At 42.6% G+C, this 27,241-nt stretch overlaps 1 protein-coding gene across 5 annotated transcripts in view; it reads left to right on the top strand.

Moving 5' to 3' along the window:
- The window catches only part of IFT80 (intraflagellar transport 80), an 83,826-nt gene extending 57,467 nt beyond the window's left edge, over nucleotides 1-26,359 (top strand). For 2 of the 5 annotated variants that reach the window (XM_048505864.1, XM_048505863.1), the window contains 8 exons: nucleotides 1,603-1,667; nucleotides 5,573-5,708; nucleotides 8,568-8,715; nucleotides 9,519-9,690; nucleotides 19,996-20,085; nucleotides 20,184-20,356; nucleotides 22,850-22,973; nucleotides 25,044-26,359. In XM_048505864.1, coding sequence (XP_048361821.1) covers nucleotides 1,603-1,667; nucleotides 5,573-5,708; nucleotides 8,568-8,715; nucleotides 9,519-9,690; nucleotides 19,996-20,085; nucleotides 20,184-20,356; nucleotides 22,850-22,973; nucleotides 25,044-25,157 — 1,022 coding nt within the window. In that variant the 3' untranslated portion in view covers nucleotides 25,158-26,359. Of the gene's footprint in view, nucleotides 1-1,602; nucleotides 1,668-5,572; nucleotides 5,709-8,567; nucleotides 8,716-9,518; nucleotides 9,691-17,010; nucleotides 17,067-19,995; nucleotides 20,086-20,183; nucleotides 20,357-22,849; nucleotides 22,974-25,043 lie in introns of those variants that run through there. The other 3 variants (XR_007245269.1, XR_007245270.1, XM_048505865.1) reach the window with 3 other exon arrangements.
- Nucleotides 26,360-27,241: the final 882 nt, after the last annotated feature.

The following is a 27,241-nucleotide window of genomic DNA, read 5'->3' as shown; positions in this document are numbered from 1 at the left end:
TGCAACCAACAACATCAGAACAGCACCTGTTCTCATAACATCGTTTTTCCTGCCAATATAACCAGTGACCGCAAACCAATATCCTGTATCCTTCTGAAAGAAGCTCATGACATTATACTGAAATGCAAATGGAAGAGTTTTAAATTTAAACGTGTACGCCAAATGGAAGATAAATGACATAAGCTGGATTTTGCATGTCGTGTCAAAAATGTGTTTGGAATTAATCATTATTTTACAATTCCTATAGGTGTTTGCTGAATTTATATAACATTTATGTTTTTCCATGTTGTTATAGCATTGCCTCCAACCCATATATTTGTCCAACTGTTAAAGGTTTAGTGTCAAGAAATCGGGCTGTCTTCCTGTACAGACAGCCGGTTCCACCTCTCTCGTTGTCACAGACTGTCAGCGGTGGTAGTCATGGAGTTCTGAACTGGGATTCCTAGGCATATAGTGGCCTGATTTGGTTTGGGAACTACAGTGTATAGGGAGAAGGGAGCTGCTTGTCCTGTCTATGTTGTTTTCCAGAGTCGAATTTGCCTGGGAATTTGCTGTTTGCTCCATTGAAGAACTTACATGTAGCCACAGTACATGGAAGTTCCTTCAGTGTGGTGAATATCAGTTCCACAAGGCATTTCAGGTTAGGAAAATGGGGGGGGGGCATTAGCCCCCATTCTCTGTGCACTCTAATACTAATCTGAATCAAGACTCTTGGGCCTGGGAACTGAATTTTCAGCGGAGAACCTCATGGATGCATAAATCAACCCCCACTGTGATCAAGGCTGGAAAATAAAGTTCATTTTCGTGAGTTCGCTGTGCAGTCCAGCCATGGTTGAATAGAAAGCTTTTGAGTGCTAACTAGCTGACTAGAAATGCTCTCACTCCCCTTCCCCCATGCTGAAGACAGGAAAGTCACTTGACAAGAGGGAGAAGAGTACAATTTCCCTCCGTCCTGCTTTGGCCACCACAGTGGTTAGAAGGATACTATGTCACTCATGCTGACTACAGAATTTGTTTTTGTTTTTCTTGTTATAATTGGCCTAGGTTTGCTGACTATCACTGTTATGTCCTTTCTGAGAACAGCTTCGAAGAAGGGTTTGGCACTTTTCAAGATATGCTCCTCCTGGTAAGCTGCAAGCAGCCGCAGCCTCCGATAGAAGTTGGGGAGCCGGCAGCAGCCGGGGCCAGGCCAGGAGCCTGCCGCAGGCAAGGCCTTGTTTTTGCGCACCCCCGCCTCTATCGGAGGCCAGGGGCATGGGGGCAAGGACCGCAAAAACAAGATCTTGCCCCCAGGCACTGTTTTATGCCAATACGCCTCTGCATGGCTGGCTGCGCTTATGCGTGGACTCAATGTGTGCCTGCACAGGAATCCACTCAATGAACTACAGTTACAGGTTAAATGCAACCCTGTATTTTCCAGGATAGATGTAACCTTAATGTCATGCACTTTATGAGGTACATGCCCAAGAGTACAGCATTGCTCCGAATTATATTGCTCCGAATTATATTTCCATTTGCTTTTTGCCTCTGTTCAGATTTTGGTGGAAGCTGTGTCAAAACATTCACAGATTTGTTTCTAATCCATTATCTTTTTTCATGTAGTTATTTACCTGTTTGAAACCTTGTCTGGCAAGCCACTAGGAGATGGAAAGGCCCTAAGTCATAAGGTAACATATACAGTGTAATTGTATCATATGCAATACATGTTGGAAGATTTGTTGATTTATGTTACGTTAAAGCTTGTTGAGTATAGATATGAGGTGTTAGGAGGAGTAATAATTTTCTAGATTGAGAGCATGTTGCCAGTTTCTAGTTCCCTAGAGCATTATCCATTAGAAATCACATGAATTTTGGATTGAATAACTTTTATCAATTTTCAGGCATCAATAGAAAGAAGGAAATGTTGTTCTTACATAAAGTTACAATTTGCAGAAGCTGATTAATCTGAAATAAACAGGACTGAAAAAAGCAAATAAATTTGAATCAAATTACGATGAAGGAATTATAATGGCCAAGATTGAGAACAGTTGTAATTTGACAACCACTACAGTTACTGTAGTTTTAACAGAAGTTAGCACATAGTAGTTTAGAAATTATTCTGAGATAAATCAGGTTACTTATATTGTTTTCCCTTCCTCCACTTTAACCTCACAACAACCTTGTGAGGTAAGTTAGGCTAAGAGAGAGAGAGAGACTGGTCCTAATTTACACAGTCATCTGGTTGTGGTTGGTTTTCTGGGCTGTGTGGCCGTGATCTGGTAGATCTTGTTCCTAATGTTTTGCTTGCATCTGAGGCTGGCATCTTCAGAGGTGTATCACAGAGAAAAGTCTGTTTCACAGTGTGTCTAGTGAGAAGGGAAAGTTTAGTGGGGTATATTGTCCATGTCCCAGGGTGGGGAATATACCCCACTAAACTTTCCCTTCTCACTAGACACTGTGTTAAACAGACTTTTCTTTGTGATACACTTCTGAAGATGCCAGCCACAGATGCAAGTGAAATGTTAGGAACAAAATCTACCAGACCACAGCCACACAGCCCGGAAAACCCACCACAACCAGTTGAATCCGGTTATGAAAGCCTTCGACAATACATTACACAGTCATCTTTATAGCAAAATGCAGAGATATGCAAAAGTTGTGTAAATGAAAAAAATGTGTTGATAAAAGTGGAGATTTCTACCTACAAGCCTGCAAAATCTGATCAAAATAACCTAAAAGACTTTAAAAATTACCGAAAGATAGAAGGTTTGAAAGGCTGAGCAGATAAAAAATTGGAAGTTATACATCCACCATTTTTTGATATTGAACGGCTGATGCATGCGAGTTTTGGGGCATAAGGATGTGGAAGCAATTAAAACTGGCACTGAGTTTGTGAACTACTAATTTTTACAGAGACGTGGCCAGAAGTGTATATTGAATAGAACATGGGAACACACCTAGTACTCATTTGTGGCTTGTATAATCCACACCTGTGTGTTATGGTAAAAAGAACCCTTTACAGGCAATATACCAGCTGTTCTTTTGCAGAATGAGGTGGGAGTACTGCCTGGCTTCTCACTGTTCCAGACTGAGCCTGGGGAATTTTGTATACTTAATCCCCCTCCTCCCCCATAGTGATCCTAAGTGTTACTTCCAGCCACACTTGCTAAAAGCAGTCAATGCAGGTGTGCTAGCTAGTTGGGGTGACATTGCATTTCCCTTTCGAATGGGAGCAGTGTTCCTAATAAAGAAGATGAATTGCAGCATTCTGCGTAAGAATCCTCTTATCTCTGACCTCGATCTTGCTTTTTTTGAGCAAAGCTAATCATAACTGTTCTAACGATTAATGCAATGTCAACCCAAGATGGAGCATGTCAACATCTTTTTGAAGCTCCTTGGTCTTCAGTAGTTGTATTTATTCCCATCTGTCAAAAGTACCACAAACTTATTAGGAACTGCTAAATTGCTGGAGAGATTTGTTTCTGGTCTGAAATGTGTTGGTCCCCTGCAACAGCCATCTGATTTAGAGCATTTTATGTTTGTTTTTATTCTCCACTGTCATAATAACAACATAATTTCAACAATAGACTCTAACCTGGAGCCCTATCTATCAGTTAAATTATTACTGTTCTCAGTCAAAATTATTACTGTGAATACCTTTAACTCAGGATGGAGCTGTATGTTGTAAGGCAAGCACACAGTACTTAATCCTGTATTTGTTTGAATAATGCTAGTGTGGAAGAGTAGTGTTTAAAACTTCCTCACTTGTTTCTCTTGCTGGTTTAACCTAGGCTTCCACCTAGAGTTGTCAGCTCAGTGAACTGATTGTTGTCGCTTGGAGTTAGTTGTAATCCCAGGACATTTCCAGCTATCACCTGGAGATTGGCAATCCTGTTCCCACACCACCTTACCAGGATGTAATACTGCAAATCTGTACCCATGGTGGGAAAGTTTATATAAAGGAACTAGATACAGGAAGACGTAAACATCAGCCTGCCTTCTAATATTCCACACACAAAAAGGATTCCACTCCCACATCTGCATTAAGCATAGATATATCTGCTGAGGTGCAGTGTTGTTTCAATTCCACAAAGTAGTGAAAAGTTACAGAAGAGCCAATAAAGTATTTTTTTTTTGGGGGGGGGGTGTTAGCAGAGACAGAGTGAGGGGAAACTACGCCTGGGACGTGCATGTAGCCTGCACCCCTGCTGCGGCATTGCCCGCCCCTGGAACACCCCCGCCCCACCTCCTCAACTGCCCGGCCATGCCTCCACTGCTGCCCCACCCAGGGCGTCATGCCCCCCTTCCCTGTGGGCGCAACACTACTGGGTGTTAGTTATTGATACTGTTTTTATTTGTTTTAGTTATTGATGTTGTTGGCACTGATGTTTACATAAAAGAGATGGCATTTTAATTATGCATAGAATGCACAATATTATTCATTTATGAATTCATCATGATGCATTAAGGCTAGAATTCTGTAGCACTTCATTATACAAGTTGTATTAAAGTGAATTGGACTGTTCTGAAATAAACAATGTGAGGGGGCTGTATTTGTCTCAATCAACACAACTTACATGCCTCTAGTCAGGCAGTCAATCCATATGGTGGCAAGATTTAAGCATTTGTTCTTGCTGTTGGGTTATGGAAACAGAACAAGTTTGCTGCTGGCATATTGTCCACCTTGTTGCCTGGTGGCTTCCGCTGTCTGAGTTGGTCGAGGTGATCTCGGATGTGGTGTTGGAAGCCCATGCTACAGTGGTGCTGAAGGATTTCAACATTCATGCTGAGAATAGCCTCACTGGGCTGGCTCAGTTTTTTTATGGTTTCTATGACAACTGTGAGTTTGGCTCAATTTGTGACTGGCCCAATTCATGTAGCAGGATATACTCTTGATTTAGTCTTTGCCATAGATCGTGGTAGCAAAGGTTCATGGGTATGTTGAAATGATCACCATAACTTGAAAACACAGTCCAAGGCACTGACCTTGGAGATCAGGAACTGTCCCCCTGCCTTTAGCAAGCCCACTCCCTTGGACTATCTTTTCAAGTGCTTTCAAATGCTCACCATAACCTGAAAAGATAGTTCAAGGCAGGATGGGCCTGCTAAAAGAAGGGAGCTGGGACCACGTCCCTGATCTCCAGGCAGACCAAGAGGCGGGGCTGAGGGAGGCCCAACTCTGCATGCTCTACAGGTAGGTGGGGCTGGGGCATCCAGGGCTCCCAGCAGCAGGGACGTGTGGAGGTGGGGCTCTTGGGGGGCGCCCAAAGGAGGCTTTGTCTCCGGGTGCCGTTTGGACCCCACACGCCTCTGATGAGAGTGCTAGTTAAAGACCTGGTTAAAGTAATTTTTAAAAGTTGTACTTAAAATGCAAAGTGTAAAGTGAATAAGATGATTCAGCTCCCTGCTGTTGGACCAAGTCTTCTAGTGTCACCTATATAACAGTGTTGTTATGAGGAATGAATAAATAAAGTAAGGTTATAATGTAACTGGCTCTTGATTCCAGGTGAAAAAAAAACTTATTTTCTTTAACAGAGGGTTGTGTTTTCAAAACACTTTGTTTCTTATGCAAAAATTATGATTTATGTTATAGACAGAAATCCTGGAAATCGCCTTAGACCAGAAAGGACTTACAAATGAAAGGAAAATTGCTTTTGTTGACAAGAACAGAGACCTCTATATCACTTCAGTTAAGAGGTTTGGGAAAGAACAAAAAGTAATCAAAATAGGTAAGAATTTCTTCAGCAACATTAACCAGCTTCCTGCAACAGATTTTTTTGTTTTCTGGTCCATTACTGACAAAAGAAAAAAACAATTGATCATTTCACAACTCCTATAATTGATGCCAGATTTCTCTAAATGGTAAATTTCATTAAAATTATGTTGAAATGATGTCAAGTAACACAGAATACTAAAGTCCGCTTCATTTTTCTTTTAGAGTTGTCTCTTACATTATCTTAGCTGTTACAGCATAAAATCTTTGCTTGTCACTCCACTAATGGACAACCCCTAAAGTCATATGGGAAGAACAGACAAAGTGGCGGCTTCCCACATTAGTCTTATCAAAATGTCTTGACGGAAAATCAAAATGTAATCAAGGATCAGACTGAAGATTCCTCGCTGAAGACTCTATGGTTTTAGCATAGAGTTTTGGTTACTTCTAGATTGGCGTGGTGTCACTTCACAGGTTTTCCTGGAAGTGACATCACACTGTTGTGGACTGTATTTTTTTTAAAAAAAATTACTTTTCTTCCTTACACAACTGTAGTACTAATGGGCAAAGCCTGCTGGGGACTGGGAGATTTCCCCATCCCTAGCAAGCATATGAAAAGTTTAATTCTGTTTCCAAGAGCAGCCACAAACAGACATGAAGGCAAGATCTTTCTCATTGTTTGCGTCCAGCAAGTTCATCTGAGATTTTTTTAAATCTGGCTTGGCTAATAGCTGATACTATTATCAGCTATTAGCCAAGCCAGATTTTTTAAAAAAATCTTTGCTCCATGAATTTATCTAATTCCCTTTTTAAAAGTCATCAACTCATTCTGTGGTTTTTCATGAACAAAGCTGCTGTATCAAGTAGACATGTTGGAGGCCTCTTCCACGTGATGATCTCAGTTCTGCATTAGTAAGATGGAAAAAACGCCATGCTGAAGAGGCTCCCATGTGCAGAGATAGCACTGACAGCAGCCTACAGTGGTTGGTTTATGCAGGTTAGCATCATGCAAAGATAAAATTCCAGTAGTTTGCTTGGCAAACATTTTTTGGAAGCACAGATGTAAGGAGTATGTCAGCACTTCAGCCAATGGCAGATGTAATTTCTAACATCTGTGAATCACTCCGTAGTTGAAAACAATCAGCAATAAAATAGTGTTGACATTTAAACTGATGTGACTATATTTTACAGAGAACAGCCCTAAAATCTGAATGTAGTAATGTCATAACTCTTTGTGTTTCAGTCTGTTTCTTTGTATGCTTGAGAGTGTTTTGTTAGAAAAACAATAACACATGAAGGTTTAATTTTCAAATTGCAAAGAGTTTTCACAAATGTATAACATGACTTTCTGGTTAATACTGCACAAGTAAAGAGCAGATACTCAGAAGTTGTGTATAGTTATAACGAGAACTGGCAGATTAAAAACAGGCAAATTATTTAGCACCATGGCTGGGTGTACATTGGACACATTTATTGCTTTCTAAAGGAAAGAGTTTACATGAGAATTATCTGGATAGTAATAAGGAAATCCCCCTTGTGAACAGATGCCATGTTAGGATACTCTGCAGTATATTTTAGGTCAGTCTTTAAAATACAGATTTGACCAAAAATTCACTGTGTTGTAACTTGTAACTGAAATTTGCACAGCATAGTCAAAAAGCAAGTTAAAGAAGCTGACAAAACTATGGTCAGAATACTGTTCATAGTGAAAAAAACAGTGATGAATATTATTTATTAGGTCATTTCTGTATTGCCTTTTAGCCATAAGGCCCTCAAACTGATGTATAACATAAAAGTACACGATAAACCCTAAGAAATATTTAAACAAATACAACAAAGCCAATCATACTGTAAGAAACAGAGGCCAATTATGCGCCCGTGTCTTATTCTGCCCTTTCTCACAGGTACATTTGCCTCCTTTTCATTCAGGACAAGTAGCATGTATTGCGCACTACCGTTGTTTCTGCCTCTTTTTTTCTGGCTTGGTGCAGGTGTAATGCATTTCCTTGCAAATCACAATCCCCAGATAGAGGTCTTATAGTTGCCATTCACAGATATTTGACATATTTTTTCACATTTTTAAAAGAAAAAATAATAATAAAAGAAAAAAATCCACCAGAATCCACTTGATCAGAGAGCAGAACAAATATGGAGGTTGGAGGAGATGAGGGGAGAGCTGGCCGAAAAATTGGGGGAGAGTGGGATGGTGCAAGTATAGGAGAACACTGTTATAGGAGGGGAAAAGGTGAAGAGGGGAGGGAGGAAAACCCCCGAAGGAGGCATCGCACATACATTTATTTTATCTTCCCTGCAAAGTAAAAAAAAAAGTTGTGTTTTCCTCGTACCTGGAAAACGTGGGGCTTCCCCTTAATAAAGCGCAGTCATTTCAGAACAGTTGCATAATGGAAAATCTAAATTGAATCATATATCAAAGCTGTTGCATGATTAATAATTTGAAAGCAAAAGGCCGCTTGAAGCATCGGTGCGTAATTGGACAGTCTTTCTAGCATCTGAACTCCAAAAGATTGATGTTTTCCTAATCTTTCTGCTGGAGAAACCAGGGTGAGAAGACCCTGATCTTTGTGTCAGCTAGAGTGCACTGCAAATACATAAAGCCCCAGTGGGAGGGCTCTGGGCAGCCCAAATAGAGTGTTAAAACAAAGACCTGCCCATGAAGTCTTTCAGGCATATGTTTGTCAGTTGTATTTCAGTCTTTCAGGGCACCAGTTATAGTTTATGAAAATTCAAACATAAATGTTTTGCGTAGAATACGTAACTGAGTTAATGTTTCCTTAGCAAGGGAGGCTGAAGATCCTAATTCCTGTACTGTATTGCAGTGCACTAAAGCCAGATATTCTGCTTACTTTCTGTTAAGGAACAATGGTGCATACTTTGGCGTGGAACGACACATGCAACATACTTTGTGGACTTCAGGATACACGGTTTACAGTCTGGTATTATCCCAATGTCGTGTATGTAGACAAAGATCTCTTGCCAAAAACCATCTATGAAAAAGATGCAAGGTATTGTTTATTTTTATGGATAGTGCTTATTAATTACTACACTCCATTACCAAAGAAGAAGAGTTTGGATTTATACCCTCACTTTCTCTCCTGAAAGGAGACTCAAAGGGGTTTATAGTCTCCTTTCCCTTCTCCACCCCACCCCACCCCCCACAGCAAACACCCTGTGAGGTGGGTAGGGCTGAGAGAGCTCCAGAAAGCTGTGACAAGTCCAAGGTCACCCAGCTGGCATGTGTTGGAGTGCACAGGCTAACCTAGTACTCCAGATAAGCCTCCACAGCTCACATGGCAGAGCGGGGAATCAAACCTGGTTGTCCAGATTAGAGTGCACCTGCTCTTAACTACTACACCACTGCTGCTCCTAACATTCTCCAGTTCAGCCAGTGGGATTCACATCATGGAATGCATAAGTGCAGTTACAGGACAGTATAACAGAGGGTGGCTTTTCTTTAATTTAAAGTAGGGGCTTCACTTTGTATCTCTTAGGTTCAAGTTATCAGCTACCAGATTTCCCCCCACCTAGCTGCAGATCACTGTTCAAGTAATGTGCGTTTAATGTTGGATTAAGCTGCAATCCTAAATACATTTTTCTGGGAGTAAGTCCTGTTGAATAAAATGGAAGTTTTGAGTACTTAGGATTGCTGTTTAAACTGGCTGCCTATAAGCTAGCTGTTAATATGAAGCTCCACCCTACAGTTATTGGCCAAGCCACTTTGATGTAGTCAAGGCTCAGAAATTCAAATTAGACTATTCCTTCTTCTAAAAACAATTTTATGATCTGTAATAACTATTTTTTTCAACAGTGAATTTAGTAAAAATCCCCAGATCGTGAGTTTTGTTGGAAGTCAAATAACTATCCGAAGAGCTGATGGCTCACTCATTCACATGAACATTTCACCTTATCCAGCCATACTTCATGAATATGTGAGCAGTCCAAAATGGGAAGATGCTATCAGACTGTGTCACTTTGTCAAGGTAAATATAAAACTCTTTAAACAAGCTAGTTTTTGTGATCTATATATCTTATATATATGTGATCTTTGAAACCTAGTGATTTCTCCAGTTTTGAAGCAAGAATTTGTTAGGCTTCTATGTCCTTCTTCCCACACCTCTGCAAACAGCAAAGGCAACCAAGTCACAACAACAGGCTTTTGAAAATCCCCTTTCAAAAACTGCCCTCCCTGGTGCTAAAACAATCCTACTGTTCAGAAACATGACACAGAAGGGTGTTGTAGGTTTTCTGGTTGTATGGCCGTGTTCCAGTAGCATCTTCTGTTCGCCAGCATCTGTGGCTGGCATTCTCCTGATGTTTCGCCTGCATCTTTTGGCTGGCATTCATGTTATCAGACATCATAAAGCAAACAGTAACTAATGCAACAGGTCTGTTACAGAATTTTTTTCGGCTTTAGTTACAAAACAATTAAATTGTAGAAAGCAGAATTACAAAGGTAGGACACTGTCATGCAGACAAGATGCTGATGATGATCCTTTTTTGGTCTCAAAAACTTTACTGTGTATTTTTAAGACATAGAGATTATTAAGAAATAATACAGAGGGAATTTTCATGGGAAAAAAACCCTCCATTTCTAAAGAATTTAACTCCCCTAGAAAACGTATTTTCTGAATCTATCATTTATCTATCTGCCTATCTCCCCCACTTACCTTACTCTTCCTGATGCATCATGCCATTTGTCTGATAACAACTCACCTCTTCTCCATATGAACTCTATCTGGCTGCCCACCTGTTACTCAAGCTGTATCTTAGGTGCTTCTCTTGGCTCTTTAAATCCTAGTTTGGCAGACATCACAATAGTGTACATCCTGGTTTTGTTCGGCCGGTAGCCTTTTAAGAACACAGGAGAGGGGGCTCATGCAATGCCTCGTTGGCTGCTTCTCTTGGCTCCTTTCTGATACAAACACAGCTTCATGAGATCATTAAATTGCTATAGAGTAGTAAAGCAGCCTTGCTGCAGACGGGAACCAGGAATGCAGGGCAAGCAGAGAAAAGGGGACGACGACTGCCATTGGACTGTTTACAAAGCAACCTTATTTAGTTTTTTTTTTCTTTTCAAAACCCTTCTCTTTCACTCCCCTCCCCAATTCATTTCTGATAACATAATCAACAACAGCAAGAGGAGGTGAGTCTCATGATCCCTTCGCATATTTGTTCTAACACAGTTTAAAGGATTCTGACATTACTACATTTTTCAGATCATTCAGAAGGAAAACTATCATTTCAGAATCTTTTGTTGTAAATATGCTGTGCTGCAAGACTGTTGCTTTGGTTTATAATGTGCCTTGGGCATGAAATCATTTGTCTTTTAAAGAAAAGATGGATGCAAAATGTATTATGTTGGGTGAAATGGATTATATAGTTATACCAAGATTACGTCAAGTAATTTTGCTACAGAAGTTCTGTCTAAATATGTCACTTTTAAAGTAAAGGTTATTAACATGTGTTGGAAATTTCAGTATTAATAGCACTGTGATAGTACTTGTTGTGTATCTTTCTCACAGTGCTAATACTAATTTTCTTTCCTTGGTTTGCAGCTGTATGTCTTTAATGAGGTGCTTTAACATTAATTATCTTTCCTGCTTACTTATTAAAGTAGTATGTAGCTGTGCCTAAGTTACTACAATGTTGTACATGTACTGGGAGGCCTGGGTTCAAATCCCTGCTCTGTAATGAAGTTCCATAGATGGCATTGGTCAAATCACTGTCTCTCAGCCCAACTCACCTTGCAGGGTTGTTGTGACGATATAATTTGATAACTTGAATTCCTTCCAGGAAGGGTGGCATACAAATGTGCTAAATAAATACATTGCTTATATTATAAATACCGTAGCTAAAAGGGAATATGTTTAAACAATTCCAAAGCTCCGTTTAATAAATATATGTATTATTATTTTTACCCCTTTTCTCTCTTTTGGTCTCAAGTTTTTCCTGCTTACATTTCAGGTAGAACATAACATTGTAGATGTATTCCCTCTCCCCTCCCTAAATGGTTAAAAGCAGAGCAAAGCACACATTTTGTTAATTTGTTAGATAATGAAACATCTCCAAATCACAACTTGCTACATACTGGAAAAAACTTCCAGAAATAGTTTGGATGAGAACATGGAAAATTATGGTCTGAAGAAGTGCTGAAATAATCCCAAGGTTCAGTGGTGAACTAGTGAAAATAAGCCCCTGTTGTTCTTAATGGTGCCAAAAATTAATTGAAAGTCCACACAATTAGCAGGCAAGGATTTTGGGAAGGGGCTGTCATGTCGTTCAGTTATTTTGACTTGTTATTGGATTTCTGGTCTCACAGATTCATCAGAGTGCTGTGGGGGGCCAAAAATAAGAAATTGAAAACAGGAGAGGCAGGACAGATCTCTTAAAATTGGATCACCTTCTCAAAATGATAGAACATTCCATTTTGTTTTAAAAGAAACGGAAATAAAGATAAATACAGAATCTGTCTTGGGGGGGGCAGGAATGTTATCATTTATATGTTTAAGTTTTGGTTTTCTTTTTCTAAGTTTTTTTTAATTTGCTAAAAGTACAGAAAACTTTAAAACCCAGTTACAAACATTTACTAAACTGGTAACTCTGTACATTAGTGAGAACTCTACTGGCCTTGCAGAGCATATAAATGCATGCTTACAACTAAATGATACTTGATCAGAACCACAGAATTCAGTGGAAGTATTTTAATATATTGAGTTTGTGCTTTTATGATACCCATTCTCAGCTCTTCTTCTATATTTAGAATAAATTATAGCTATTAGATTATTGTAAGGTTGGGGGTTAGTTTCTGCTCCGCTATCCTGGCCTTGGCGCATTCCACGTTCTGGGCTACGTGGATTGTCCGTATAAGCGACACCTTGAGCCCGGGAAAGTGAGAATCCACATTGCGTGTAATGTGATCGTTGAAGTTTATGAAATAAAAGAACTGAACTCAGTTGCTATATTTCGAGTCCTTTGAGGTTCCTTACATTATGCGGATTCTCACAATTCTATCTTCGGTTTGATCGTGGTCAAGTACCATCCTTCATCCTTTTTGTGGATCCCTGATGTCTACCAACATGCAGGGATTGACTGCTGAGAGCGCGTTGCCTTTGGAATGCGAAGAGACTGTGGTAGCCCCCAAAGAGGGTTCCCTCTCTTCCTTCCACACGACGGTCTCTGTGGAGGAACCAGCGGAATCGATCTTCCTGGTGACCCTCTCCAGGCCCCAGCTCAGCCGGAGCTTAGCCTTCCTCCAACTGCAGGAGCAAGTGGAAGAAGCCCCCCTGATGGCTTGGCGCACGGTCTCGGCCGGACGCCTGGAAGTGCGTCAGGAATGTTACGATCCTGGTGGCGGGGTGTCGATGGACCGTGCTCCCCAGGAGCGGCATTTCACCACCCGCCAACATGTGGATTACAAACTGGTGATGCAAACGGTGAGGGAGGAAATCGGGGTATCGACCATCCATGGGGATACCCAGGAATCCCTGGAAAGATTTCTGGACCAATGCCTCGAGGACCCTCCTCCCGAAGACCACTGGCAGAGCACCGGAGCGCGCCCGAAGGGCTCGCATCCTCCACCACCCCGGGACTCCGGGGAGGATGTTTTGGATTTACCTAAAGGTTCCAGAGTCAGACTTACCTTCGCGGAAGATGCCCGCGCCCGCGACCCTCCGGACTTAAGAGAACTCGAGGGGGCGACTGCCCTGCCTATTGACGGTGCCCGCACCCGGGATTCTCCAGACCTGCATGAACTTGAGGGGGCGACTGCCCTGCCTGCCATGGATGTGTGGCGCCCCCCCATTTCGGAGCCGGATCTTTGGGAACAGCTCGAATCCCTTGAGAGGGCCAAACGTGACTGGGAACAGGAACGGGAAGCCCTCGAAAGAGAACGCGAAGCCCTAGAACTGGAACGGGAGCAGGAGCGAGAAGCCCTCAAAAGTGAGCGACTAGCTTTCAAACTGGAACGTGAACAGCAGCGCCGAGCCGTGGAAGCGGAGTTGTCCCGTGAGAAGGGTGTTCTTAGAGACCAATTTCTCAAAGACCTCACTTTCTGTGATCATGTTTTGGAACACTCCAGACTCGAGCTCCAGCGTCAACGCGAGTGCCTAAAAGCACTGGAAAATCAAGGAGAAATCGAGGCCGCAATGCAACGCAGGGAACGTGATAGACTGCAGCGTGACCGGGAAGCTCTCACACGCCGGGAGAGAGAGTTGGCGTCAAGAGAAGCGTTGCTCCGGAGGGAGGTTGAAGAGCCTCGGGCGACCCTACCCAGCACCGGCGGCGCAGCTCGCCCGCGCTCGCCCATTGCCCCTGTTCGCACCGTTCCGCGAATGGAGGCCCCCTTGCAGCAACATAGAGTCCCACTCCTGGTGCAACCTCCGCCGCCTATCCCGCCGCCTATGGCACAACCACCACCGGGACAGGTTCCCGCCCCAGCTCCGCGAGTGGCTCCAATAGCCGGTAGGGGCTATACTCGCCCTCACATCCCCGCACGGTTTGATGGAACTGCTTCCAGGTTGCCATATTTTATCCTACAACTGGACGCACACATGCTCGAATTTGATGATCTCTATCGATCCGAAGCCAAGAAAGTGCGAGACATCGGATCCGTGTTGGATGGGGATGCTGCGGAATGGTTTGTGGAATTACATGAACTGGGATTTAGCCAAAGTCTTTGAAGAACAAGAGTGCGATCAACTCCCCCCCATAGGGACACAGACTGTAAAATCCTCTTGGTCCCAGGGGCGCAACTTCCTAAGGGTAGGATATACCGGATGAGCCCCACCGAGGAGAAGGAGCTTCGTGCCTTTCTCGATAAGAACCTGGCTCGCGGGTTTATTCGCCGGTCCACCAAGAGCACCCACGCAGCCCCCGTTCTGTTTGTGAAAAAGAAGGATGGGACCCTGCGACTTTGTACTGATTATCGTGGTTTAAACGCTGTCTCTCTTTCGAATAAGTACCCCTTGCCCCTGATCAAGGACCTACTCGATGCATTGGGGAAGGGGCGTATCTTCACCAAGCTGGATCTGAGAGAAGCATATTACCGAGAACGATTCGCTGAAGGATTTGAACACTTAACAGCGTTCAATACGAAATTTGGTCAATATGAATACTGTGTAATGCCCTTCTGGTTATCCGGAGCCCCAGGGGCTTTCATGTCGCTTATCAATGAAGTCTTACAGGATTTTCTGTTCAAAGGGGTGGTGGTGTATTTAGACGACGTCCTCATTTATTCCCAAACAGTGGAAGAGCACGAACGACTGGTCAGGGCAGTTTTGCAACGTCTGCTCGACAATTCCCTGTTTGTAAAACTGTCCAAATGTGCCTTCCATCAGACCTCCCTAGACTACTTGGGCTATCGGATCTCTCCAGAGGGCCTGGAAATGGATCCTGCAAAAGTGGCAGCGGTTGTAAATTGGCCTGTCCCCACAACCCGCAAGGAACTCCAATCCTTTTTGAGTTTTGCCAATTTCTATCGAGATTTCATCCCCCAGTTTGCCAAAATTGCCCTACCGCTTACAGATTTGCTGCGCACCAAGGGAAAAGGACCTCAGGCATCTAAGCCCGGGGCTTCCCTCTCCTGGTCCCCAGGTTGTCAAGAATCGTTTCAAGCTTTAAAAACTGCCTTCACTACAGAGCCCATATTGAAACACCCAGATCCCGCCTTGCCCTTCATCGTACATGTCGACGCTTCGGACAAAGCCTTAGGAGCAGCTCTCTTGCAGAAAAATAAAAATAATAAACTTGTGCCGTGTGCTTATTTATCGAAAAAACTATCGGGTCCTGAACTTAACTGGACTGTTGGTGACAAGGAAACAGCTGCCATCAAGGAGGCCCTTAGTACGTGGCGGCATTGGCTGGAAGGTGCTGCCCGTCCCTTCCAAGTTTGGTCGGACCATAAGAACCTAGCTGCCTTGTCTACTCCCCTCAAAATGTCGGCTAAACAGTTGAGATGGGCTGATTTCTTCTCCAGGTTCACCTTCACAGTCCATTTCTTCCCTGGCAATAGCAACAAGTTGGCTGATGCCTTGTCCCGCCTGCCTAAGGGGGCGGATACCTCCTTACGCACAATACCTCGCACCATCCTTTCGCCCGCCCAGTTGGGATTGGCGGTGACCCGATCCCAGACAGCCCCTTCCCCGGCACCCCCCCAACGAATGTTCCGGACGTTGTATCACTATTTCTACGTCACTTGGAGGAGGCAGGGTGACAGGAAGTTCCGAAGGAGGAATCCGACCCCCTCTTGCAATTGACTGTTGGTACGTTCCGCCGATCCTACGTAAGCAGGTTCTCCTGGCGGGCCATGACGCTCACCAAGCGGGACATTTTGGATTTTTAAAAACGCTCCACTTGCTCAGGTGACAGTTTTGGTGGCGCACCATGCGCAAGGACATTAAAGCGTACATTAAGGGGTGCCCGACATGCGCGGAGGCTAAGGGCATCCCCGGTAAGCCCCACGGATTATTACACCCCATTCCCTCGGCTGCCAGACCCTGGCAAGTGATATCCATGGACTTCATCACGGATCTTCCTGAGAGCCACGGGAATACAGTTTTATGGGTGGTGGTGGATCTTTTCTCCAAACAGGCGCACTTTGTTCCGTGCCCCACCATCCCCTCAGCACCCAAATTAGCCAAATTGTTTATCCAACATGTCTACCGTTTGCACTCGGCGCCGGAGAGAGTGATCTCCGACCGCGGCCCCCAGTTCATATCTAAGTTTTGGAAAGCATTCCTGGAGATTCTGGGAACCGCATCGGCTGTCGCTGCTCTGTACCACGTGCAAAGTGACGGCCAGACCGAACGGACCAACAGAACTCTTGAGCAGTACCTACGTTGTTACACCAACTATCATCAAGATAACTGGGTTGACCTTCTCCCCTTCGCTGAGTACGCCTATAACAACGCGGTTCATAGTAGCACCAACAAAACACCATTTGAGGTGGTGTCGGGCCGTTCGTTTCCACCGTTGCCCCAACTCCCCGACCATGCGCTTCAACCCCCCGACTTTGGCGACTGGATCCAGTCTCTGGCTGAAGGCTGGAAAACCGTTTCCTCCTCGCTTTCACAAGCGCAGGAAGCGCAGAAAAATCAGGCGGACAAACGTAGGATTGATTTCCCCCTGCAAGTAGGGGCATGGGTTTATTTGTCCACCAGAAACCTTAGGGATGTGCACAAGTACTCCAAGCTAGGCAAGAAATTCATAGGTCTGTTTCGGATCACCCAGGTGATCAATGGTGTAACTGCTCTTTTAGAATTACCAAATTCGCTCAGTAACATTCATCCTGTATTTCATTCTAGCTTACTCAAGCGGGCTCCAGATTCAGATGCCTGGCATGACCCAACGGAGGTTCCCCCGCCGGTGATCGTTGATGGCCACAAACATTACGAAATTGATGCTATTCTGGACTCTCGTTATGTTCGCAAACGTTTGCAATATTTGGTTTCCTGGGTGGGATATCCCTCTGGCCATAATCAATGGGTGTATGTGGAAAATACTGATGCCCCCCCTTTGATTTCTGCTTTCCATAAAGCTTTCCCTCATAAGCCAGGTGGGGAGGGAGCTTTCGTGGGAGAGGTGGAGTGTAAGGTTGGGGGTTAGTTTCTGCTCCGCTATCCTGGCCTTGGCGCCTTCCACGTTCTGGGCTACGTGCCCGGGATGGTTACTGTCTTTAACCTTGCTGCACTTATCTTATGTGTTTGAAGCTTGTTTTTCGCTCTGCCGTGGGAATTGTGCTTGGGAGTTCGGGGAGGGGCTGGATTGTCCGTATAAGCAACACTTTGAGCCCGGGAAAGTCAGAATCCGCATTGCGTGTAATGTGATCGTTGAAGTTTATGAAATAAAAGAACTGAACTCAGTTGCTATATTTCGAGTCCTTTGAGGTTCCTTACAATTATGACCTTGAGTGCTCTTGAAAGCAGAAAGATGGAACTAAAATGTATCACATAAAATATGTTACCTGTTCATTTAAGGAAACAAACTGTATAGAAAACTTGGAGAGGGTGACAAAAAGCAGGTTCTGTTTCGGTAATTGTGAACGTACAGGTATATAAATCTTTGCATAGCAGTACAGGGTGCTCTTGAACACTGGGCAATTATTTTTAATTAGTCACCCTGGCTCACAGTGCAACATTTTAAAAGAATATTTCTCAGTTACATTTTTGCTGAGTTTGTTTATGGAATGTTTTTGTACTTTGATGCCCACAAGACCGTCACGCTGGGGGCCCCCAGTTTTGTCATGTCTTGTTTCCCCTTTTCTGTACAAGAGAATGTGGGCCTAGAAATGATAGCTGGAACCTGAATTAAAGTTGCATCAGAGGACATTGAGTCATGCCACAGAATACAGAGCAGTTTCCTTTTTCAGTCATGTGTGACAGAGGGTTTCAGTCAAGAGCCATTTCCCCCAAGGACCTCCTCCCAAATAATTTGATCTCTAATAATGACTCAGATTTCCTAAACTATAAGTGATGGGCTGAATCCAACAACTTCTCCAGCTAGCAAAACAGCTGGACAAGAAGGTTCCAGCCATATCGAACTTCCAGATATCTCCATGGGAACACTCCGCGCAAAAGGAAGAACTGCACAGACCAGGGGTCTGCAACCCGCAGCTCCAAAAGCCGCATACGGCTCTTTCATCCTTGTACTGCGGCTCTGCGTGGCTTGAGTCCTCTCAGCTTCCTTTGGAGAGTTGTCCTAGGGGTTAATGGGAAAGAGTCCCCGTTCCTAGAGAGGCACAGCCCGAGACGACTATCCCAAGCCACTTCCGGCTTCCCTGTCTCAGCTTCCTGGTTGGCTGATGCTGGTGATGACGGGGTGGGGGCGGAGCACCGCTGGTGGATCCTCTTGAATAGGTGAGCGGCGAAGGGCGGGAAACGGGAGGGAGTTGCAGGAGCGCAGATTTTCAGCGCAATCTTAACCTCAGTCTTCCCCCCTTGAATGGGGGTCAGGGGTCTTTGGGTGGCCTCATTTCCCCCTCCCCTGGGTCCTTCTTGGGGGGCGGGACCACATGGGGGACCTCAGCAGTGCTGCCTTGGGTTGCAGACCCCCCAGCAGCCCCGCTGAGCTCCAGGGGCTTTCCTGGCAGATGGCAGCCTGGCTGAGTCCAGGTGAGAAAGACAGTGTCAGGTTTTAAAGGAGTTATTACCTGCAACCCTGCAAGGTTGCAGACCCCCCACCAGCCTTAAGGTGACCCTTCATCTGTCCGATCTGAACTCTGTGCTTCATGGACCTGCCACCAGACTACTCTCCCTCCCCTCCCTGAAGCAGCTTCATCACCACCATAGACAGCCCCCCCTCCTTCCCTGTTTATTTTCAGGGCAGGCTCATGTATCTCTTTTTCTTTTATAGGCTTGTTATTTCCCCTTTAAGCAGGCAGCTTTTTGTGTGTTGTTTACTCCATTACTTTTTCCATTCTGCTTTTTCTGTATTGCATAGCTTAATTTGGTCTCATTTGCTCATTTATACAATAGTTTATTTCCCCTCATTTTTTTTCCAGAATGTTAAAAATCCAGATACCTTTTTTGGCGTACATATTTTTTCCAAGTGCTGATTGGAATCTGGACCTTTGTGCACATAGACAAAAGATCCAAGCATAGAGGTGCCCAAAATACACATCTTTATTCCATGCAAGCAGGGGGATGTGTTTGCATGTTATGGCCCTAACCCAGGTATATAAGTTTGGGTAACAACGGTTTACAAAAGGAGTTTTTCATCCAGAATAACCATATGTTGAATATGTTGTTAACATAGTTTCAATCAAGGGACTCTACCCCTGCCAGTCTTAAACACAATGACCACCCTCCAAAAAAGCTAAACTATTTTAAGACCTATTTGCTGGGAGAATTAAGCACATTCTTCATGTTCACCTGTTTAAAACAATGAATTTGTATGTCTTACTTTTGAATCATGTCCATAATGTGGAAGGGAACGATCCCATGAGAAAACCACTTTTGAAACCATGAAATGATATTGGTGGTAGAAAGTACTGTCAAGTCACAGTTGGCTTATGGCAACCCTAAAGGGTTTTCAAGGGAAGAGACATTGGAAGGTGGTTTGCCATTTCTTGCCTCCATGTGGGCTGAGAAAGTTCTGAAAGAATTGTGACTGGCCCAGAGTCAACCAGCAGGCTTCATGTGGAGGAGCGGAGAATCAAACCTAGTTCTCCAGATTTGAGTCTGCTGCTCATTAGCGAAGGTCAACCCAACTTTATTTGACAGGAAATGAATACTTGTATTAATGTAAGAGACTACACTGCCATTATCTTTATATCTTGATTGCATTTTTAGGATCAGACTTTGTGGGCATGTTTAGCTGCTATGGCAGTTGCCAGCAAGGATATAAATACAGCAAAAATAGCCTATGCGTCCATTGGTGAGGTAAGAAAATGGAGATTAACTTTTTTTTTATACCAAAGCAGATTTGTTACTTCAAATACACTCATTTTCTTGCAATATCTGCATATTTTTAAAAACAGATAGACAAAGTTCAATACATCAGTTTCATCACAGATCTTCCATCAAAAGAATCAAAATTGGCTCATATTCTGCTTTTCAGTGGAAACGTACAAGATGCTGAAATGCTGCTTCTTCAAGCTGGCCTTGTTTACCAAGCTATTCAAGTCAATATTAACCTTTACAACTGGGAAAGGTAGAATATTTCTTATAGATTTTACTAAAATCAGAGGTTTATAGTTGTAACTTTATTTTCCATTGCTCTGTTAGGCCAGTAATGCCTACTCTTATTAACTAAAATTCTTAACACTAGCCCAAATATTTGAGAGAAATATTTATGTTGACTCTACTCCGTTCCCCAAAATCAAACATTTTCTTTCAGAATTAACATTAAAACGATGTTTAAGAGAATCTGGTCTTGTGATTTTTTTTTTAAAATTAGAATTAAATAACCAATGTAGGTCACTTTTCATTTTGCTTTTCAGAAGGATCATATTGAGTCTTTCTGATGCTGGTTATATTAATGTATAATGGCTGGGATTCAAACAGCTACTTTAGTTGGGTCCCGGGACTGGCTGGTACCAAATAAAATTATTTTATTGTATTTTGAAGACAAGCTATCTGTGCCCTTCAAAGTGTCTTTGAAGCTTTCCTCAGTTTCAAAAAGGGTTCAGATTTGTGACTCAGACAAATGCCCCAAACCCCACTGGGCACACGGAACTAACATCCTGGCCATTATGTTTGTTAAATAATTTTGTAGTTCTGTTGATCCTGGCCATTGTTTTGGTTGACCTCTCTCCAGTTTCCTGGCCTACACATCTTTCCAAGTTGTCATATTCTGAAGATTTTTGTTATTTGCTATTTATTGATATTTTAAGGACTGGTTAAGTGTCTTCTACGGTCTACTTTCCCTCAAATTGTCACCTCTGTAGGATTTCCAATCCTTTGGTAGCAACTTGCCAGAAGATTGGGGGCCACATTCAGGCAGGAACAGTATTGTGTGATACAGTGATATCATTTCTGGCTGAAAAACTGGAAGTGACATAACTATATTGCACATTGTAGTAATTTCCCTCCCCCCTCCCATTTTCCCACCACTGCCCCATTGAGCACTAGTGTGGGGATGGGGAGTGCCAGTAGGGCTTCCACCAGTGGGCAATTGGTACGCTTCCTCTCCTGGTAGAGAGACAAGGCCTGGAGAACAGAAATGTGACCTAGTTGTACAGTAATACACTAACTATGTAATCTTAAGAACGCTTTCCTGGGAAAAAGTCCAATTGAACAAACTGAATAGAATTTTGAGTAGACTTGCTTAGGATTGCTCTCTAAGAGAATAGTTTAGGAAGTCGTTGTTTAAAAGGTCATTTCCTCCACAAATTTATGTGAGCTGCTCTGCCACCTTTCTCTGTGCATTCCAACACACGCCAGCTGGGTGACCTTGGTCTAGTCACAGTTCTATGGAGCTCTCTCAGCCCCACCCACCTCACAGGGTATTTGTTGTGTGGGTGGGGAAGGGAAAGGAGATTGTAAGCCTCTTTGAGTCTCCTACAGGAGAAAAAGGGAGGTATAAATCCAAACTCTTCATCTTCTCTTCTTCTAAGCTTCAATCCCCTGGTTTTCATGTTGTAGTTGCTTTTTTTTAGAGAGGGCAGAAGCGATTCACTAAATATTTCCAATCCATAATTCATGGTTAGCGGCAGTGGCGAAGCCACCAGGGGATGGGGGGTGCGCAACGCACCGGGTACATCGATTCTGGTGACGTGGGGGTGGAAAATTCCCCCCGCGGAGCCTCTGCCCCCTTCCGCGGTGCCCCCTGCCCCCCGTGGTGTACCCTCCCACACAGCGCACCCCCACTTACTTTTAGGAATCGAACATCCCAGAGAAGAAGCCTGCCGGCGTTGCCTGGGCCTGGTGGGAACTACATTTCCCAGGAGCCCCTGGGAAATGTAGTTCCCACCAGGCCCAGGCAACGCAGGCAGGCTTCTTCAGCCTGCTCCTTTCCTAAAAGTAAGTGGGGGGGGGGTGGGCGAAAAAGCCAGAGTGAGCACCAGGCGCACTCTGGCCTAGCTACGCTTCTGGTTAGCAGGCTCTAGATGAGCAGGCACTCCCCATTCATATCATTGTTGGGAAAAGTCATATTTGTCCCTATTGCACGTACAGAGCCTTCACCAACACTGAAGCAAATGGTTCAGACTCTGCTAATTCAAAGCTCCTTATGTGTATTGAAACTATTGGGTAGACATACGCAGTGGCTCCCAGATGGCACAAGTTTAAATCTAGTCATACTTTCCCATTGAGACCACAGTAGTCCATTGCATGTTATAATAGACTCTGCCCACAGATGCATGAATCTATCTTTAAACTTGATGATAGTAATATTGCTTTAAAATGATGGCACGGTCTTTCTGAGAGTAGTGTAGTCAAAATAGAAACCATAAATGACAGGGGTTTTTTTTTCATAGCACTGTAAGGTCAGTAGAAACATAACTGCTTCTCACGATATACTTCATAAAAAGTGTCTAGCCCATCAGCTTTGCCAGTACTAATGCTAGGTTTCTGGTTGCTTTATGTCAGGAAAACTTTCCACCAGTGCAATCACTCGCACAGCATTTTTTTAAAAAACCCAAGCATTTGTAATAAGGCCAGTTTCAGAGTTCAGCCTGATGAGCTCATTATTATTTTCTTCTAGAGCACTAGAACTTGCTGTGAAACACAAGACACACGTTGACACAGTTCTGGCTTACAGACAGAAGTTCTTGGATGACTTTGGTAAAAAAGAAACGAATCAGCGATTTTTGCAGTATGCAGAAGGGGTAAGTATTCTGCAGCACTTGAATTTCACGATTTATTATCTTCTACTTTCCAGGGCGTTTGGAGGCATAATTCTAATGTTATACAGAGCTGAGCCAAAGTGTGTCAGGATATGTCCCCTGATGGTCTTGACAATCATGCTGTTTACCTATTATACAGTCGAGTAATATTGATGTAGAAAGGAGGGAAGAGAAAGACCTTACAGTGAGGGTTTTTTTAAATTACTGAAGTTTTTGATCTTGTGGCTTCACTCGCACAAGCTGAACCAGTAGAAGGTGCCATCTTAACTGGTCCCAGTGCTAACATCCTGTGAGACCAGCACACCAACAGCACTAGTATCTTTCAGAAAAGAGCAAGCTTTGGTAAGATATAATGAACATTATCTGAAAATCATATGCAGATTTAGGCAACCCACATTGTGAGTTCAATTCTTCCTCTGTATAACAGAGATAGAAACTTCGAAAAGCAGTCTGCGGGACTTGCTTAGCTAGTAGTATCTTGAAAGTTTTGGCAATACTATAACAGATCTCTGAAACAACAAATTGTGGCAAAGGAAGGTTATTGGCTCTGACATCACAGCTGTTATTTGCGCCTTCTTTGATGGAAATGTAGACTCAGCACACAAACAGGGGAAGTTGTAGGCTGGAATCCAAAGAATTCTTTAGGCTTGTGCAAAGGCTTAATATGTATCCTGCTGGCAAATACTTGACTTTTTTACTGGTTTCCATAACATGTCAGATTATGAAGTTTCACCACTATTTGAATCCTGGCTGTTGATTAATTCTAATAAAATAAAGGACCACACCTCAGATTGTGGTGAAGATTGGCCACACTGGTAAATATCTGATATTGTTCAACAGTTAATTGTGGTGGTGACTTGATGCATTAGTTTTTGTTATCTATTATAATAGTGCCTTCTGAAGTTAAACATAAAAATCAAGTCACCCAAAAAAATGGAGATCAAGATAGAAATATATCCTCAAATTAATAAAAATTAATTTAAAAAAACATGGACCATAGAGTTCAGTTGTTGGGGATAGGATTTGTTAATTGGCTGCATTCAGAACCTCACTGTAAAGTAGTTTGCTTAAACTGCAGTTTGTTGCACAAACCCTGGCTAATTTATCAGATAGGTATATAACTGACTTCATTTTTTCCCAAAGTCTTATTTAATCTGTTCTTCTCTTTCCTATCCTTTTTTAAGGAGAATCCCCAGATGTTATCCAAAGCTCCCTTACATTGCCAGGATTCTGACAGAGCCTCACTGCAAGTGCAGTTTGGTTGGTCACCTGCAAAAAAATGGAGGGAGGGGGAGAAGTGGGGATCTAGAGCAGGGCAAACCTTCTTGTCATGTCTATTGAAATGATTATTTTCCCTTCCCCCCCCTTTCTGTCTAACCTATTTACTGCATTCCTGAACTTTTAAACTCTGCATCAAAATAAATCTTTGAAGCCTCCTCCCTCCTTTGCCTTTTCACTGCTTTTAAAAATTTCTCCTCAGAGGAGGCCGATTAGCTGTGTGTGGTGAGGAGATAAAGGGAAGGTAGGGGGTATTTTTAGAAAGCACTACAGAGAGCTGCTTGCAACTGGAGCTGCACATTTCTCAGTTGGTCTTTGTTTTTCTGTGAGTTTACAGGGATTGGGAGAGGCACTGCTGCAGAACAAACTGGGATTTCTGCATTTGGATCCCACAGCTAAAGCCCAAACAACAGCTAAAGCCAGATATATTCCATGTTTCAGAATCCCAGTTTAGCAGAATGGTTTTGACAGTCATTTTCTTGCAATAGTCCTGATATGATTTACTGCCAAGCCCTTCCCTGCCCCAGGCTGGAATACCCTGAAGTAAGTCAGCCCTGGAGGTGTGAGGGGTGCCACCAGATATGAAATTGACTAACCTCTCTTGTTCATGCTAAAAGGTTTGCACATGCACATAAGTTTCTCCAGGTCTCCACCAGAGTGCCAGGATTTAGTTGTTTAACTTCACTATTGTGCTGGAAATTGGCATGAATATACCTTAATTAGGATTAATGGATGCTTTCCTTTCCCCTTCCCTCCCCCACCTCCGTTCTTCAGCTTGAAATCAACTGGGATAAAATCAAAGCCAAAATAGAACTGGAAATTGCAAAAGAGCGAGAACGGACCGCAGCCACTCCAGCAGTTAGAGCTAGCGTAACCGTACAGCGCTAAATGCCATGCTGATTATATTACGAAGTGGATTGAGCACTCTTTGCACCTTCAACATGCTGGTGAGCCTTGTGTAAGCATGCGGTAGAGAACAACAGCTGACTCCTGAAATTCTGTACAAGTCTTTAAAACATTCTTTTTGACAGGAATGAACTCTGAATATCTGGTCCTGATGCTCATGCGAGAAGTTTCAGAATAGTACATGTAGCAGACACCGGAGGATCAACTCTCTGTTACTGTAGGATTTTAATTCTGGACTTCTCAAGTCTTAAAGGAAAATTATCTTGAGTTGGTAGAACAGTTGAAGTATTTTCTTACATAAGTACATGATTGGCTGTTCAGATTTTTGTCCAGCCAAGTTCACAGTTCTTCTTAAAAGCATACCATTTGTTGCCCTAGAATTTGGATGTTTAATATAGAAAATCTTTATTCATATGCAGGCTGCTGTGCAGTCCCTACCTCAACACTACACCAAGTGTACAGACTGAAGTTCTGCAACTGCTTACTAAGAAATGTCATCATGACATTCAGTAGAACTTTTAATTTCTACTATAAATATTTTTTTTCAGATTTAAGTGTTAAATTTAGAATGAGTAGCTTGATGAAACATGTGTAATGATGAAGAATGACAACAAAAGTGAAGCAAGGGAAGGTCCATGATTGGATGAACTTCCATTGACACAACTATGCAAGCTCAAACTTTCCATCTCAAGTGCCTGCAGGCTATTATATACTAGCAGGACCTGACCAGAGATACTAACGTTTTAAACTTCTTTTCTCTGAATTCAGCAAAATCCGCTCAGCATTCAGGATCTGTTTTGCAGTGTAGTGTCGAATAACTGTTGGACTTCCTGAAAATATTTAATATAAGCCTTTTTTTTAAGTTCACAATTTTGTGATGAAAAGTTTGTTCGTTTCTGTTAAATATGTTTGATTTCTTCACTGCTACCAGGACTTTTCGAATGATTCTCAGACATGTTTTCTTGTGTAGCCCCATTTAGTAGACCGAAGTATTCTCACAACTAGTGATACCAGGAATATATTGTTTGTGTGTAGTTGCTGAAATTCAATATTTTCGACCATAGTGGTAAAATGTTTTTACAGTATGTATACTTTGACATACACTACTATTTTGACTATTAACTATTTTGTAAGTGTTGACAATATGCTCTTATAACCTTAATTAATAAATATTGCAGATTCTTTATTGTGTTGTATTTTATAATCATCTTAATAAAACACTTATCTTTAAGAATTTATAGTATTTTGAAAGATTGGAGGCCACTGCCCAGACAGAACAGTACTTTCACTATGACTGTTTGTGTAGGCTTATTTTCAGGGAAAATGCTGGAATATTTACTATAATATAAAAAGTAGAATTCATGAATATCATTATTGTTGAGCATTATGACTGCAGAATTTAAAAGCACAAACATGTCATTTGGAGTTTTCCTTCCTTGTTTGTTCTTATATAACCTAATTTTGATCTTAATTACATATATATAAAACTGCTATCGACTGTAACAATATCATAACTAAAATCAGTACAGCAGCATGATGGTATAAAAATGAACAAAATGGAGTCTGTGCTTAGTAGATAGCCTGTTCCTATGTGATGAATTAAAATACAGTTAAAGCAACTTCATCAAATAACTTGTAGCCTTAATGTCAACAGCACAGTCTAAACAGAAGTATAAATAATTAGAATTCTTTTGTAGCACAGTGAACTTGCACAAATGGGTTTACTGGCAACTCAAGCAAACACTGCAATTTCTCAAAGCACAGAGCTAAAGGAGACAGACAATCTTAGAATGTGTCACTGAATATTGTTGACATATAGAAAGCCCAAGAAATATGTTTTTAAACCAAATGTGCATTCTGGATGCAGCACAGTCTCAAATAGCCATGAAAGCTATTGCATGTATTCAAAGAGCAACTTTGTCTAACTTATTTAATTGCATATAAGTCATATTTAAATGCCAAGGTCTACAGATTAATGAAACATTAATAAACATAATGTATTGGGAGGGCAAATGGCAAAAATTGCCAAATTGCCACAGATCAACAGAATAACGATGCTATATAGT

The sequence above is a fragment of the Sphaerodactylus townsendi genome, linkage group LG08, assembly GCF_021028975.2.
Source record: "Sphaerodactylus townsendi isolate TG3544 linkage group LG08, MPM_Stown_v2.3, whole genome shotgun sequence".
Classification (NCBI taxonomy): domain Eukaryota; kingdom Metazoa; phylum Chordata; class Lepidosauria; order Squamata; family Sphaerodactylidae; genus Sphaerodactylus; species Sphaerodactylus townsendi.
Note: the sequence above shows the minus strand (reverse complement) of the source record. Positions and strands in the feature narration are given on the sequence as shown.